Source organism: Scardinius erythrophthalmus (assembly GCF_964197995.2).
Source record: "Scardinius erythrophthalmus genome assembly, chromosome: 22".
NCBI lineage: Eukaryota > Metazoa > Chordata > Actinopteri > Cypriniformes > Leuciscidae > Scardinius > Scardinius erythrophthalmus.
In genome coordinates this window covers 32,500,261-32,518,381 of record NC_138242.1, presented here as the reverse complement: position 1 = coordinate 32,518,381, position 18,121 = coordinate 32,500,261, and the positions used below count along the sequence as shown (strand labels likewise).

Here is an 18,121-nt window from a genome sequence, read left to right as displayed (position 1 = left end):
ATTATTAGATCACCATATTAATTTGCTGTAAATAAGGCCAGTGTAATAGCAAGATTTTAGACACCAGTAAAATTTCACAATTCTCTGTGCCAATGTCAATAAAACCACTAAAATAAATACTAGACTAACTTTTATTAAGATTTTCCTTTCTAAATGATATGGTTGCTCTCCAAATGTATACAAATATTATTGTGACTGTTTGTTACAACAGTTAACAAGGAATAAAATGCAAAGAATAACATGTTTTAAAAAATTGTTAGATTTCTTGTAAGGGTTTCAAATATTGCCACTTTGGCTGAATGTTGGATAAAGTGCCCACTTTAAGAGGGATTCAGGTAAAGTGAGCGACCTTTAACCTTCAGTAATTACATTCAAATTGATTAAATAAATTGACATTGACAGAAAACAGAAGTGAGTCAATTAAAGTCAACAAATTTAAGCCAGAGGATAGAAGAAAGGAAAGAGAGAGCAGACAAGAAGACGAGGCATTATGTTCAATCTGTGGAGCGAGGCAAGGATGAGAGCAAAATGTAGATGCAGAATATTAGCAGGGGTGCACATCACTTTTTTGATCTGGTTCTCAAAGGAGCACCTGGAGATGCTGGTACTCACACTTTACATGGCACACTTATCCTACAAGCTGTCGTCATCACAAATGAAATAAGTAGTGCTTTATCTTCACAACTGTGTTCCTTTCTTGAAAGAAATGATCTCTGCGAGGATTTTCAGTCAGGATTTAGACCGTACCATAGTACCGAGACAGCTCTCATTAGAGTAACAAATGATTTGCTCTTATCATCCGATCGTGGTTGTGTCTCTCTATTAGTGTTACTCGATCTTAGTGCTGCGTTTGACACCACTGACCACAACATTCTTTTAAATAGACTAGAAAACTATGTTGGCATTAGTTGAATTGCACTAGCATGGTTTAAATCATACTTATCTGACCGTTATCAGTTTGTAGCAGTAAATGAAGAGATGTCTCATCGATCGCAAGTTCAGTATGGCATACCTCAAGGCTCAGTACTAGGACCGCTGCTGTTTACTCTGTACATGCTACCCTTAGGAGATATCATTAGGAAACATGGAATTAGCTTTCACTGTTATGCTGACGATACTCAGCTCTATATTTCTTCAAAACCTAACGAAACTTACCAATTCACAAAATTAACAGAATGCAAAGCTGATATAAAAAATTGGATGACTCGTAATTTACTACTTCTAAATTCTGAAAAAACAGAGTTTCTAATTATTGGACAAAAAACTTCCTCACGTAATAATCTAGAATACTGTCTAACACTTGATGGCTGCTCTGTTAAGTCTTCGTCGTCGGTTAGGAATCTGGGTGTGCTCTTTGATACCAATCTTTCATTTGAAAGTCACGTGTCTAGTATCTGTAAAACCGCATTTTTCCATCTTAAAAATATATCTAAATTACGTCATATGCTCTCATTGACAAATGCGGAACAATTAGTTAATGCGTTCATGACCTCAAGGCTAGATTACCGTAATGCTCTACTGGGTGGTTGCCCTGCACGCTTAATAAACAAACTACAGCTGGTTCAAAACGCAGCAGCTCGAGTTCTTACCAGAACCAGGAAGTATGACCATATTAGCCCGGTTCTGTCAAAACTGCACTGGCTCCCTATTAAACATCGCATCAATTTTAAAATATTGCTGATCACTTACAAAGCACTAAATGGTTTAGCTCCGCAGTACTTGAGCGAGCTCTTAACGCATTATAGTCCTTCTCGTCTATTGCGATCTCAATATTCCGTCCAGTTGATAATACCTAGAATATCAAAATCGACTGCTGGCGGTAGATCCTTTTCCTATTTAGCACCAAAACTTTGGAACAATCTTCCTAACATTGTCCAGGAAGCAGACACACTCTGTCAGTTCAAATCTAGATTAAAGACACATCTCTTTGACCTAGCATTCACATAATACATTATAGACTTCTATAATTCAATGTTAGGCTGCATAGATAGGTCAGCCGGAACCGGGAACACTTCCCATAAATCCTGATGTACTCGTTACATCATGAGAAAAATGGCATCTACGCTAATTTTAGTGTCTTTGTTTATCCCGAGGTTTTCCCGCAGCCTGCCGAATCCAGGCCATCAGCATTTCTCACAGGATCGCGTTTAAAGTTTGTGTAGAGAGAATGGTGTCGTCTTAGCGGCCCCTAATTTAATAACAAATGATCGTTGCGACGGAAGCGAATCAACTCTAACTTTAGCTAGAAAATATCTTTATTAAAGAACCGCTATAAAGCCAAAACAATCTTACCTTAAATTATACGTTTATTTCTGTAAATCTACATTGTTAAAAGCGCTATATAAATGAAGATGACTTGACTTGACTTTACTTTATGGTTTTCAGGCAAGTCTAACTGTATTCAGTAATATTGTATTCGATAATTGAATAATCAAATGTAAATAAGACTACAGGGTGGGCCATTTATATGGATACACCGTAATAACATGGGAATGGTTGGTGATATTAAAGTCCTGTTTGTGGCATTTTTCAAGATGGCCACCACCTTAGTGGAGCAATTAGACTCATGGCAATTTTCATGCTTGTATCACCAACTAAATGATTTCTTAAGCCTAATTGATCTTGAAAATTGGCCGCCATCTTGAAATTTCAAGTAGCTGTAGGTGGCTTATTGTCAAGTGACCCACAGAGACTGCTCATGCCAATTTTCATGTTTGTATCACCAAATAAACCACTATATCACTTAACTGCTCCACTAAGATGTCGGCCATCTTGAAAAATGGCCGCCATCTTGAAATTTCAAGTGGCTCGGACAATTTTCTTGTCAAGTGACCCATGGAGACTGCTCATGCCAATGTTCACGCTTGTATCATAAACTGAACGATTCTGCCAAACATAAGCACTTAGCCGCTCCACTATCACCTGCTGAATAATCTTCTGTCCAATAAATCCTGTTTACAAACTTTACCTGTTTGCATTTTTCTGTCCTGACAATATAGAAGAGGTTGGAGATCCAGGCTGAATCTGTTCAGAATGGAGATTTTGCCCTGGGCATGTGTGTTAACAGAGAAATGATCTCTGTTGTTCTAAATTGTTTCTATGACCCTCCTCAGAGGATCATTGAGATGTGCAGGCACCTCGGCGCCCTGAAACGACAAACCAGCAGGGAACAACCAAACTGACTGCTTTACGACCCTCCTCAGAGAAGTTTGGGGACGTCTGTGGATGACCTTGTCCTTGAAATAATGACAGTTTTTGGGGTGAAGCAAAAGTTCAGGCTCCAATACAAAGATAAAGACTTTGGAAATGAATACATGAATCTCATATCAACCAGTCAAAATAAAGACAGTGATATTCTGAAACTGATTTTTTATATCAACTGATGACTCTAGCATGCAAAAGGCAGCACCTGATGCACCTGCCTGCTCCACCATTCCTGTTCCTTCACCCGGTTCAACCTGTAGCTCTGATACTCCTGACATGAGAGATGTTAACACATGTGCTATTGACTCAGTCCAGGAAGTCAAGTTATCTGATGACTCCTTTTGCAACAGCGCTGCCCTTACGAAAAAGTAGTTTATTCAAGTGTGCTATTAGTATACTTATTTTAAACTAAAAATAAGAAAGTATACTTTCAGTCTACTTTTTATATACTTCTCAGAAATATACTTCAAATTCCACTTAAGTATACTTGACTTATACTGACAGAAAAGTCTAAGTATATTTGGCCTGTACTTGTTGATCGATATATACTTAAAAGTATAATTAAGTATTCTTGGCTTGTACTTGTGTTTACTATTTTGATTGAGTAGCTTATTAAATACTTTTTTAAAAACATTATATTACACACCGTCTTATAAACTAGCCTATGGAAGCTTGTTTCCGCCACTGAATAAAACATTTTAAAAGATAATTGCGACTTTTTATCTCACAATTGCGAGTTTACATCTCGCAATTCTGACTTTATTAGATGTAAACTCGCAATTGTGAGATGAAAAGTCGCAATTATCTTTTATTTTTTTTATTTTGTGGCGGAAACAAGCTTCCATACTAGCCTTACATGTTCAGCTTTATATAGGCTAGTAACAAACTTTCGCGTGGAAGAGCTGAAGATGAAATGAAATGAAGCGTAACCCATGAAGGAAAGACGACTGAAGCTGTGGGGGTGCTGGACTCGATCTACTCCATCTGTGTTTTGATCATTGTTCTGAATCTGATCAAGGCGTGTAGTCTTTGACAAAAATGTGATTTTCTCAACTATTTTGTTTAAAATGTTGCCTTTCTTTATGAAACTTACCGACATTCAAGTGTTGATAAAAAGGATGCAAGCTAATAAAATGTTTTTTAAAATTAAAGTAGAGTTAAAGGTATTTTTCAAGTATAAAAAATAACATTTGAACATATTAGTACAGGCCTATACTGCAACTGCAAAAATTGTATATAAATAGTAAACTATAAGTATAATGTTAAGTTCATTTAAAGAAAACTTGTAGTATAAAATACTATTACATAAACTATTATAAATAGTATTACAATAGTGAACTACCCATAAGTTCACTTGCAGTACAAATGAGAAACGTAATTATGAACTAGTTGTGCACTTAAAGTTTACTACTGTTACACTTATAGTACACTTAAACATATACTTTTATATACTTCAAGTGGGCCAATTTAGTCCCAAGCGGCATTAAAATAGTACACTTACAAGTTTACTACTAGTACATATTGACATTAGTATACTTACTACATAAAGTATACTTAAAAATATACTTGAACATTACTCAAGTATACTTCATAAAATGAACTTGAAGTATACTTTTTTCGCAAGGGTGAGAATGTCATATAGTTGCGTCTCCCGAGTCAAGAACCAGTTTTTGGCCTCAGGTTTTTGTAGTTCCTCGTTTGTCATATTCTGCTGAAATTCAGCTTCAGGGAGCTGACACAGAGTTCAGCAACAGTGGAATGCTACTTGTTCCACCACTAAAACTAAGATTGGACAATCTTGGGGGAGATCGTCTTTAGGCATTCAACATACTCCATGGATAGCTTGATCAGGCAGCTGGGGCAGTGAGTAGGCCACCTAGTTCTGGCCTAAATGTTAATGTGAAGAAAACGTTATGTTAAAAAACATTTTTAGTTAAAACCCTGTCATATGTAAAAAGTTTTGAAAACCTGTTATATGTAAAAATAAAAAACATTAATAAAAAAATAACACCTGTTATATGTAAAGGAAAATATAATCCTTAAATGGCACTTTTCCACTACACAGTACCAGCTTGCCTCGGCTCGGCTCGCCTAGACTCGCCTTTGTTTGGTTTTCCACTGTGTAAAAGTTGTACCTGTTTGGCGCTTTTCCATTAAGATTATTTATCTTTTACACGTCAGTTAAGAGAGCAATTCTTTCCTTCTCCATGCTCTCTGCTGTTTCTCCTTTTGGGAGGTAAGGAAGGAAAAGAAAGCTTTACCCTGACCTTTACGCTTGTTCCTATGAGAATTCACAGAGATTTCAGGGTGAACAATCTTGCTGAGTTTAGAGCGAAAATTAGACATCTTAATCTTTAGATAATGTTTCCATCCTTCATGGCCAGTGCGAGTTCCTTTTTCCCTCAAGCAAGGATGTGCATTTATTAGGGCTTCAGCTGCCAGTGGGGTATGCTGATTACCTAAAGATTTCCTCAGCCATGCCTTCAAGAATGTCCAATCTTAGTTTTGGTGGTGGAATAAGTAGCATTCCACTGTTGCTGAACTCTGTGTCAGCTCTTTGAAGCTGAATTTCAGCAGAATATGACAAACGAGGAACTACAAAAACCCGAGGTCAAAAACTGGTTCTTGACTCGGGAGACACAACTATGACAGTCTTAGCGCTGTTGCAAAAGGAGTCATCAGATAACTTGACTTCCTGGACTGAGTCAATAGCACATGTGTTAACATCTCTCATGTATGAAGGCCCGAAACGTCACACTAATAAATTTGTGAATGGGAGCTTTCCGGTTTGCGGATCTTTACTTTGTTACTTCGTATTTTATATGAGATCCAGCACCCGTACTTGACTGGGATGTGCGTGATTTTACTACTCTTTATAGAAGAGAGACCATTCACACCAGGAGAACGTCAAGCCATTCTCACAGCTTTGCCTCCTCTGAAGAGACCAGATCCAAACACAGAGTTTTGGAGAGAATTAGACTCTCTGGTTGAAGCACATCAAATGACATTAAGAGACATACACACCATTGTGAAAGCTAAAATCCCAAGAGATCGATGGGAATGTTTGTCAGCGTCGATAACAACAGCCCAATGGGTAGATGGCCAGGGATGACCCCTGGGTCTTTGGCAAGCATTAGATCAGTTCCGAAGAGAAATCCAAGAAATCTTGGGCAGTGGTAAAATTACATTCACATCAGTGACATTAATTAAGCAAAAGGATGATGAATCTCCAGGTGAATATGCTCTGCGTAAGTGGAATACTTATGAGAGATGGGCTCTCTGTGCTAAGAAACAACCTGACAGAGATGATGTACAGTTCACTGACACACTTGTGGATGGATTTAGCACGAAATACCAACAAGCCTTATCACTTGGAGTCAATCCAGATGAGACATTTGACCAAATTATGCAATGGGGTGACCACCTAGAGATGGCTATGAGATCAAACAAGGAAGAAGGAAACAAGCCAAATCGAAGAGGAGTGGCGACAGCTCAATACAACTTGGACACAAAGAAGAGGATGACTTTCTGCTGCAGCTGTGGAAAGCATGGCCACTCAAGAAGAGATTGCTGGGCTAAAGGAGGTGGAGCAGAAGGTCAAGGTCCATCATTTAGACAGGTCAGTGCGAAAAACCATGATAAAACCTCTCACAGGAAGACGTGGACTGAGGCACAAGTCCGTCAGCTCATTGAGGGAATTATGCATCCGCAATAGGAATCAGCGGCCCCCTGTATTAGTAAGAAAAGAGCCCAATCGTCTTTTCATTAATGCATTAATAGGGGGCCACCCATGTGACATTTTAGTCGACACAGTAGCAGCGATTTCAATAACAGATCTGAACCTACCTAGGACAGATGAAACTATGGAATTTGAAGGAGTTGGAGGAGGTATCACTAAATTGGCTAAACAGCAAAACCAATCATCAGAGATTGGGGAAAAGACGGTGTGTGGGGCCTTCTGTGCAGTTTATATCCAGATGTTTGGGCTAAACATAAATTGGATTTTGGCAAAGCCAACATTGACGCCGTTGTTATTGAGGGACCGATACATGCCTCTCATAAACAATACCCTATCTGACCTGAAGCAAGACAGAAGAGGCCGTGGAAGAGATAGTGGCAGATTGGAAGCTGAAGGAATCATCAGACAAACTTCATCAACCACTAATAGTCCTGTCTGGCCTGTCAAGAAATCGGATAATTCATGTCGATTAACTCTGAGCGATCCAACTCTGAGCAAACTCTTTGCTCCTCACCACGGGGCTTCTCAGCTGCTGCGAGCAAATCACTCCGCCCAAGTAGCAGTGCTTCGCCTTGTGAGAATATAGTTCCCAGTATGAATACGGTATTAAGATTAAATTAAGATATTTGTGATGAAATCTGAGAGCTGTCTCACTCTTTCATAGGCTTCTAGGTAATTGGATCTGCCAAAGGCACCAAAGCGTGCCGTACCATACCGAGCCGTACCATGCAGTGGAAATGCGCCATAAGTGAGCCGTACCGAACTGAGCCGTACCGTACCATGCAGTGGAAAAGCGCCATAAGAGACCGGTATCAGCGCCACATGCGAGTCCTGCGGATATAAAGGAACAAGGACATTTCATTCTACCGAACTACACGCAAGTGCAGAATTACTACTCGCACAGGTCAGTTTATTAGACAAATGAAACTTGTGAGGTAACGCAGCGCTGTTTCACTTCGTCTGCACTATCACACTAAACTGCATTTGAGTGTGTTGAAAGTTATAATGTTATTCTATGTGTTCATTTTTGGCTATATGAGACTAGCTGTAAGCTAGATCAACATTAGAATAACATACAGATCATATTCTAACATTTCATCATGTTGAACTATATAACATTTTTTTTTATGTACATTTACTCACCTGTCTAATAAAGTACATGTAGAAGCGACGTCGAGTCGAAGTTTGTCAAGGACGTGGAGCTCTCTGCATCTCGAAAACGCTGCGCTAATATTGATCCTCGTTTTAGTTCTCTTTTTCCCCTAAAGTCTGTTTGCCATGGTCCATAATGTTTGAACAAAACAACAACAGTGTGCAGCTAGACATTACGAACTACGCAGTTGTCCATGTCTGTCGTCATGGTTACTATGGTAGTACAAGCAGTGGCGGTTCTACATTGAATTACACCCTGGGCGAGACCCCCCCCCCCTCCCAAATAATATTTCTTACCCCATTGGCAGATAATGTTTTGCTTGTTTTAAGCAAAAACTCAATTTTTATTTATTTCTCCAGAAAACAAGATTTAATATCTTATGTCATTTTACTACTTTAGTAAAATAACGTTATGCATCTTTATTTAAGAAATGATTGATATTTGGACTGGAAACAAGACAAAAATACTAAGTAAGAAAAGCATTTTTGCAGCATTTAGCAAAAAGGCTAACAAATAAGAGTTATACCCACCAATTAATATTGCCCCTTCATTCATGACATGGATACCGCAATCATACAGAGAAAACATAGTTGCATACCTTTATCTTTCGCTCGTTTCTAAATTGGGCACCTGATGGCTTTGACCTTTCTTGTCCATCTCTTATTTGGCACTCGACATCGACAATCAACAGATTTCCCCTGATCCCCCCATAACTGTCACTCACGAGTCACGACCAGAAGTCAAGACTAAACCAATTCACCTGGGTGGTGGTGACCAAGTAATCGTTTTGTATTACCTATTTTTATTAGCCATTCAGACCATTCAGAAAAACAAAACTGTGCAGGAAATATAGAGGCCTGTATTTATAATATTATGAATGAAATGTGCGTTATTTGGAAGAAAGTCGAGGTGTGACTGACTTCGATAACTATATTTCCCCCCCTTGTCCGTTCCATTTGGGAGAGACCCAGAGGTGAACTGTCATCCGCGCCCGCGCCTCCGCGCCCCCTCCCCTTTCCCCTTCTCAAACAAACAGCTGCTGTGCACGGCATCTTCTCAGCAAGCAGGGGCGCCTGCAGCTGCAGAGGGCGCAAATATGCCAATTCCCCACACAGTGAAATGATAGATAATAGAAAACCGATTCGCGGCGCAGATTTTTTTTTTTCTGCTCGTGCCGGCGGTGCCGCCCCCCCAAAAATGCCGCCCCGGGCGATTGCCCGGTTCGCCCTTGCCTAAAACCGCTACTGAGTACAAGCAGAAACCAGGGATAACGCGGATATTACGTCAGTAACAAGTGAACATTTTTTCCTGGGATGGCCAATTATTTAAAATTGGAATTTCTCTGAAATTAAAAATCTTTGGGAACTTTTGGGATATTGTAAGTACACAACTGCAGGAAACACTGTTCAAGTGGTTTTGGGATATTTTATTACAAAAATTATTACATATTGTACCTTTAATTCACAATCTTAAATCACAGTTCATCAGTTCACATAACAATTATTTAATTAATTCACTTCAACTGAACATGATGGTGAAGATTAAATAAAATGTTAACTTTTAGGTTGGATTTATGTGATTAAATTGGATGGAAAATTGACATTTCACATTTTCAATTTTAACTTTTGGGGTTAAATATTTTTTAAGTTTAATCATGATATTACCAGAAATGGAGAAAAATCATACTCCAGTAAGTAAACATCTCCGTGTCCCCAAAAATGTTGGTAGGCCTACTCAAAAGCACTTTGATCCCTCCAAGTTTTCTGGTGCGCTTCGTTCATTTTCACCACACACGCGCACCTGCGCAACAGTTATGTGCACCCCTGAATATAAGCCTTTAAAATATGAAAACAAGTTCATTTAAATTGTTGATAAAGTAAGGATGGTCCACTTTACCTGAAAAGAAATTTGGTGCATTATCTATCTCTGTTTATTTCAAGAAGAAGAGGAAAGTTGCCTTTGGTTTCAGTCAAGTCACCTTCCTTTAGTGCTTTTAACAGTATAGATTGTTTCAAAGCACCTTTACAGTGATAATAGGAAATTACAGTAACAGAGATTGTTTGTCTTTACAGTAGCTCTAGAATAAAGTTATTGTCCAGCTAAAGTTAGTTTTGATTGATTCACTTTTGTTGCAAAGATCACTAGTTAATTACTTAGTGGCCGCTAACATGACACCGTTCTAACAGAAAACCCTTAATGCGCTCCGGCTGCTCATTCGCACAACAACAGTGTCTGGCGGCTCGAGAACACAAAACCTGAAATAGGCTCTAAGGTGCAAGCCTTGAAAAAAAAGGGGTTATCTCTGCGTTGCTCAGTTACAGGCTGAATCGTGTTTGTCATGGAGAGCTGACCAATCAGAGACGTTGCTCTTGGTGATGTTGGGAAAGTACCCTGGGGCGTCGAGGTCTACATATACTGGTTCTGCACGGTTATTTCAACACTTCACCGAGGAGCCTTCATGTGTTTACCTGCTTGTGTGCCTTCCTGAGAAGATGTAAGTTAATCCACTTACTTGCTGTATCTGACTTAGTTATTTGATGTGTTTACTGTTTATTTGACTAGCGTGTTCATTTTGCATATGTGTCTAAATTATTTAAGCGAGACTGCACATATTCATTGACTGCGCTTTATACCTTATATATCAATCTCAGTCTTGAAGTGCTAATTTATTTCTTCATTGTAGTATTCTTCTTAAAAATAATTTTTATGTGAATAGTTATGATGACTCAGCACTTTCTCAGAAATGCAGAGATATCCTGAAACCTTTTTAACATTCGCCACATGCCGCATATAGTTCAAGTACAAGTTTCTTATAAAATTGTTTCTGTCTTATTTCAAGACCCTAACATTTAGGAAAATGGCTATGAGTGATTGGCTCTACCCTGGAAATCCTGAAAGAAGGGAGAAGGTCATCCGCAAAAGTCAAGAGCTTATTGATCTGATGAAAGCCAACTTTGAAGTCACCAACAGTCTCACTGAGATTGTCAATAAGCACTTGGGTTCATCCTTCAGTCCAATCGCCCTGGATGAGAAAGCCACTGTCAAGGAGAACTGTGATGTGATGATTGAACGTGTGCATCAAATCCAAGCACTAGTCAAGGTGACTGACGAGGAGCTGAAGAAGAAGCTGGATCCTTCCTTGTATGAGAAAATACACACTTTGTCTCCTCTTTCCCAAAGCTTTAACCAAGCTAGAAAATCTCTTGCAACAGTTTGTGCTGTTTCAGCCGCTTTTCTAGTGAGATATCTAATGACAAATAAAATAATTCTGAGTAACTTAATATCCACATGTGCTAGAATTGCAGGAGGGTTTTGTGCCTTCATCGTGATTGGGGTGTTACTTGATATGATTGTTTCAGCCATTTTAGGGCATGTTGAGCGTGCTAATCTGGAGAAGACCCTGGCAGAATATGATGCGGCTTTGGCAGAATACAAGCCAGCATCTAAAGAATACCAGGATGCCATAAACGAAGTCAAGTTTCTACTTAAATACTCAGAGAAGAAGTGAATTTGCTTCCACATTCATATCTGATCTTGAACTTTAGCAAGTCATGTTTGCTGTTCTATTTGTATAAATCTTTGCAGATACAGTATACTCATGTTTCTTTCTGTGTGACATAAATATTTGCAGTAATTTAAAATAACATGTAAATATTAACTTTGATTTCATCATTACACTTTATTAAGCATGCAGAAATGCATGGAATTAAGATGGATGACATTGTTTGATTTGCAAACTGGAGAAAAAATGCTCAGAATCAGTTGAAAATAAATCACAATTCCTATATTTTCTATCATTGTCTTGTTTCTTAAAGAAGAAGATTTTGAGTGCATGTTATAAACGTATGATTCCTTATCTTTGAGAAAATATTGAATTTCATGGAGTAATATGTAGTTTACATTTCACATTTTTGACTAGTAAAGGTAATGAAATATCTTTACTACTAATTTCCTGATTTTTTTTATTTGTTTTTTTTTATTTTAATAAACCATTTTAATTTAAAATATTCAGTGGCCACAAAACCTTTATGATTCACAAGAATACAATGTTTCAGAAACATTGTGAGAATTTCTACCCGTTAAGGTGTTTTTTAAAAGAATCTTTGCGTCACTATACCAAATGAAACGTTTTAAGATAAGTTACATTGTATAATTAAATTATGTTTTTTATTAAATACTTTTACAACTAAAATAAGGCCACAGGGACACTGTTTATACGGTATGCTGTCAAAAAGGGAAGTGGTGTCTTTTATTATAACTGTGTCGACATCAGAAGGTTTATCTAATGAAGTAATATTAGCAAGAAGTGCCTCATTTGGGTGTTGTCATTTGATAGTAAATTCAAATTTAAATCCAAATGAAATCATGTCAACTCCTAGAAGTGGCTCTCACAAGGCAAAAGGAAAGCTGCTTTTGGGTTCAGTTACTGACTGAATCGTGTTTGTCAATGAGAGCTGAGCTCAGCTGACCAATCAGAGATGTTGCTCAGAGATGTTGGGAAAAAACCCTGGGTGTCTGCAAGGTCTAGATATTCTGGTTCTGCACAGTTATTTCAACACTTCACTGAGGAGCCATTCCTCTGTTTACCTGCTTGTGCGTCTTCCTGAGAAGATTAAATTGATCCACTTGCTGTATCTGACAAGTTATTTTATGTGTTCACTGTTTATTCGACTAAGCGTTTATTGTACATGTGGCTGAATTATTTAAGCGAGACTGCACGTATTCATTGACTCTGCTTTATTGTAATATTCTTCTTAAAACAATTAATATGTGATATGACTCAGCACTTTCTCAGAAACACAGAGATATTCTGAAACCCATTAACATGCGCCACATGCCGAATATAGTTCAAGTATTACTCGGAGTCGGTCATCTCTACATGCAAACTAAGTGACTGCTAGGGCCCCGCCACTAGGGGGCCCCCAAACTATGGTCCAACCATTGACCCTGACCTGTAACTCGACGTACATTCAGATGTACATTAACGCAGCGACAGAGTTACTCATGGGACACTGCACTTATTCACAATCACAAAAGTTTATTATTTGCATTTGCTTTAAAGCTTTGCCAGTTAAACATTTCATTCATGTGCTGTTCTGAAATGCATTTTTTTTTCTGAGCACGTAGACGCATTGTTGTTGAACTGGCTGACATCCATTGAAATGACTATTTGCTCAAAAATCATAAAATACACTTACTTCTTCTGGAGGTGACGTTGGATCGTGAACAGTAGGCAACGATCCACACTTGGATTAACTTTGACCCTCGTTCACTAAACAGTCAGTCAGAAAATGATTCTCGCAAACATAAACGTATAGGAAGTTTAAGTGGCGCCTTTTCTTCATAAATAAAATCCATCCGCTGTGTTTTCAGTGGCTGATGTCAGTGAAGACTGCTATGTCCATTCTTACATGCTGTACATAATGTCTCCTTATATGTAGGTGTTCTGTTGTGGGATGTAAGTTACATCCCACTACAGAACACCTACATATAAGGAGACATTACCGGCTGTCGTTGAAACAATGGCGATGGTGTACAGATCACCGGGGGCGGGGTAACCACATGTCAATCAAACCACATCGGCGGGGCTTAGCGCATTTCTACGTCGCAGTGAGGGCAATCTCAGAACAGGGCGTTCAGAGACAGTGCTTATAATTTATTGAGATTGTAAAAAAAACACTGGGTGGATTTTTATCATTCTAGGGTGGTTTTGCTCACACACTGTCAACACACATTTATGTTCAAACACCATGTAAAAGTGAATTTTGGATAATAGGTGCCCTTTAAATTATACTTTTAAAGTTAAATGGTTAAAGGAATGCTTAAAAGCCCCAGATTCATTATGGAATTTTATTCCACATAATATATTCAAGAAGGTTGGAGGTCTCAAGTTCTTACTGTCTTGTAATTACAGTATTTCTAAATTAAGATGTCGGAATTTCATCAACAAGCTCTGTTAGCATGGAAGCTATGTTATTCACACAACTTTTCACCACATAAATCTATCATTTGGAACAATGAGTGTATTATTAAAAGGAACAAATCATTGTATTTACAAAACTGGATAGATAAAGATATCATTTATTTAAAAGACTTATTTAGTCCTAATGGTCAACTTCTTAGCTATGAAGACTTTCTTACACAGAAAACTTTCCCTGTAAAATTTAAAGAATTTAGCTCAGTAATTAACTCTATTCCCAGTGGAATATTATAATTAATGAAAAGCTATGTAGAGCAAAATGTACAACGCACTACTCCTAACATTCTTTACATAAATGGTATTGACATTCTAAGCAAAAAATGTACTAATAAACATATCAGAGAATGTTTCTACAATGCCAAAAACATAATACCTAGAGGGATTTTTTTTTTGGAATGCTATTTTTATGAATATTAATTGGCAGAAGGCATGGCTTAAAATATAGTAAAACATATAGTAAAAAATACTATATAATATATACCCATCTAAGATGTACATTTCAAGATTTCTTGATGTTGATAACAAATGTACTTTTTGTAAAAATGAACTTGAAAATGTAACCCATTTGTTTTATGGTTGTTCATACAGTAATGCATTTTGGAAAGAACTTGAGAATTATATATTATTTAAAACAAAACACAAAATCAACATTGAGGGGAAGAACATTATCGCTTATTTTGAATACAAAGAAAAGAAACTATAATAAACCTTTACATTTTGTTAGGCAAGTTTCATATCCATAAATGTAAATTCCAGAATTCTTCACCATCATTTAAGTTGTTTTTGATAGAGGTGGATTTTTATTTTAAGTCTCTTAAATTAATTACAAACAAGAAATGCATATCAGTAATGAACATTCATTCAGAAATGTTTAATGGATAATGTCACTAGACCTATTTTTGTCATGGGATACAAATCTGTCATAAATTTATTTTTCTTTATTAGTAACATGTTTTTTTTTTTTTTTTTACCTATAACGTATTGTATTGTTACTATTATAACGAATGTGAACTGGAAAGACTGAAATGTTGTTGTTATAATAAAAAAAAAAAAAAAATGTCCACCGCAGGATGCAGCGAGAGGCTACTCTCAGGAAGGACCTATTTTTTTTACAGTCAGGACATTAGGACATTAGGTTTATTATTGCCTATTTATTCATGTCCAAATTTTAACTTCTAAACTCGTATTTACAATTACGAATTAATTTATGCAATAATAATAATAATAATAATAATAAAAATAATTGTCCATCACGTGACGTCAAGCAGCTGCGTCATGCGAGAGCGGGAATTTCCAACCGTCACTGAATTTTCTCCTCAGGTTCTTTAAAAATTTTTTTTGACTTTATAATTCTTAAAGTAAGTTACATAACATGTGTTGATATTTAAATTCAACCTAATATAGATGTTCATCTTTGTACAGTTTTCCATTTTGACAGCTCGTTTTTATTCAGATGATGCTTGCAGACAAAATAGTCAGACGTGGTCACGGTAACGTATGTATTTACACCATGTTTCATTGCTTAGAACTATATAGCTAAACGGTTAATAAAGTGATTAATTACGTTGTATAATGTTGCTAACTGTGCTGATGAGATGACATAACTTAGGCCTACGGATGGTTATTTGATCGCCATAAAGACGTGAATTTTTACTTAGGCCTTAAACTGACCTGTGATTTGGCTGTGTTTAGTATACAAATTTAACCTGAGAATATATATTGTCTATAAAATATTTTTATTGAAACAAATATATTTATCACAGGCTATTTTCACTTGAGGAAAATCCACAAATGTCAAAGTAAATGAGGAAACACGTCTCCTGTCCTGAGCTCATTTAGGACACAGATCACGATTTAAGGTAAGGACACAGATCACGATTTAAGGTAAGGTAACGTTGCATACAATGTAAATGTTGGACAAAATTGAAGTCACAAAGTGGTAAAACATTGTGCGTTTATATTGGTTTATTCGTCTGGTGCCAGTGATCGCCAGACGCCAGTGTTGATGTCCTTAATTTGAATCACAGGCGAGGCTGTGTTAAAAACGGATCACTAACTTAACTTACTGCTTACTGCCAAGTACACAGTTCATACTGTATGCTAAAGTGTTGTCACATGGCAAACATTGAATATTAATTTAGCACAGCTGTCCAGGTAACGTTAGTCACCTTACAAATAAATGTGCTAACCATCTTTTTTAGAAGTGAAAATGTTCTCTTTCGAGTCTACTATCCTCGCCAACGGTCATGATCTAACCTATAAAAAATCTGTCGGTGTAAAGTTAAGATGATTCGGTGAAATTAAATCATGTTTTTCACTGAAAATCAGTAGATTAGATTTTATTTTGCTTAAAAAATGTTACACTATTTTTTTTTTAAACGAAAATGGGCGTAATGTGGTAACATGTAAATTGAAAACTGGTTTGACTCAAGTCAAAAATATAATTATCATGTTTGAATTAAAATGACTACATTAGGTTAGTTGATTTTAAGGGTTCAGCTAACAATATAGCTCCTTAAACGTACAGTATGGAATTTTTTGTCCATTAGGAGTCGCTAACGTCTTACAATAACAAAGGCATAGTTTGATGACGCAACACATGCTACGAATTATGGATATTGTCGTCAACGTCAAGCTGACCGATCTAATAATGTTTATGGATGACTGAATACATCAATGCTTTTATCATGACTGATATGAAGCAGTTCGGGATTGCTAAGAGACAGCTTTCAGCTCCACACGCGGCGCGAGTCCCGCGGATAGAAAAGGAATATGGACATTTCATTGTACCGACCGACACGCTAGTGCAGAATTACAACTCACAGGTCAGTTTATTAGACAAATTAAACTTGTGAGGTAATGCAGCGCTGTTTCATTTGGTCTAACATTACATTTAGCACACTAAACTGCATTTCAATTCAATGTGTTGAAATGTATGTGTTAGTTTGTTGTTCATCTGTATGATACTAGCAGTAAGCTAAGTTACATCAACATTAGAGTAACATACAAATCATATTCTAACATTTTAGCATTGTTGAACTATATAACATTGATTAGTTTTATGTAAATGTGCTCACCTGTTTAATAAAGTACGTAGAAGCGGTTGAAGTCTCGGACATGGAGCTCTCGTTTATGCTGTCTATGGGAGCTCTAGGCATCTCGAAAACACCGCGCTGATATTGATTCTCGTTTTAGTTCTCCTTTTTTATCTAAAGTCTGCTTGCCATGGTCCATAATGTTTGAACGAAACAACAACAGCGTGCAAATAGACATTGCGAACTACACAATTGTCTGCGTCTGTTGCCTTGGTTACTACAGAGCCCGTCTACGGAGAGCCTTGGCACTTCCTATTAGCCCCATTGTATCGATCTTGGTTGCAGTTCCATTAGAATTCCACTGGAGGTGATCGCGGGCAAGTGCAGACTGATGGGAGTCTATGGGGCTAGACGGCTAAATGTGTCTCTTTCACCCAATTCCCGTTGAGAAATCTCAGATTTTATTGTAGGTTTTGCAAGTTCAACATGGGTTATAGGTCGAAAGTTGAATGAACGAGTACTTATTTCTTTTTGATTTCTTACAGGTTGAGTTGTTGTTGCCAATAACACGCTAGCATTCTGCTAATGACGTCAGCATTCTGACGTCATTGACATTTTAAAAGACTTTTTAAACCAAATAAGTGACTCTAAAAAATCTAACACCCAGCAATGTGTAATTTCTTTGCATCTCCTTTCGAATACAACATTCAAATTACTAGACAAAAAATTATATCCTTAGAAAAGTGGATTTTGAGGGTTTTTCGCCATAGACCTCCATTCATTCTGCACTCACCTGCGAGCGCCCCAGCATGGACAGAGACGTGTTACTGCAGCCAGTCCAGAAACCGGAAGTAAGCAGAGAGTGCCAATTCTCTTCCTATTAGACATTCTCTGGTTACTATCAGACGGCTCTGCTCATAGCTCTGGTTGCCATGGCAGTACGAGCGGAAACTAGAGACAATGCGGATATGACGCCATTGACGGCGACAAAGCGGAAATAAAGAAACGCG

At 37.5% G+C, this 18,121-nt stretch overlaps 1 protein-coding gene across 1 annotated transcript; it reads left to right on the top strand.

Annotated features, from left to right (window-relative positions):
• Window positions 1–10,953: 10,953 nt before the first annotated feature.
• On the top strand, window positions 10,954–11,604 carry LOC308682864 (single-pass membrane and coiled-coil domain-containing protein 3-like; the record flags this gene model as incomplete). Its single annotated transcript, XM_081352803.1, has 1 exon — window positions 10,954–11,604. One exon carries the CDS (start codon window positions 10,954–10,956, stop codon window positions 11,602–11,604), a length of 651 nt encoding a protein of 216 aa, XP_081208929.1.
• Between the last annotated feature and the right edge of the window lie 6,517 nt (window positions 11,605–18,121).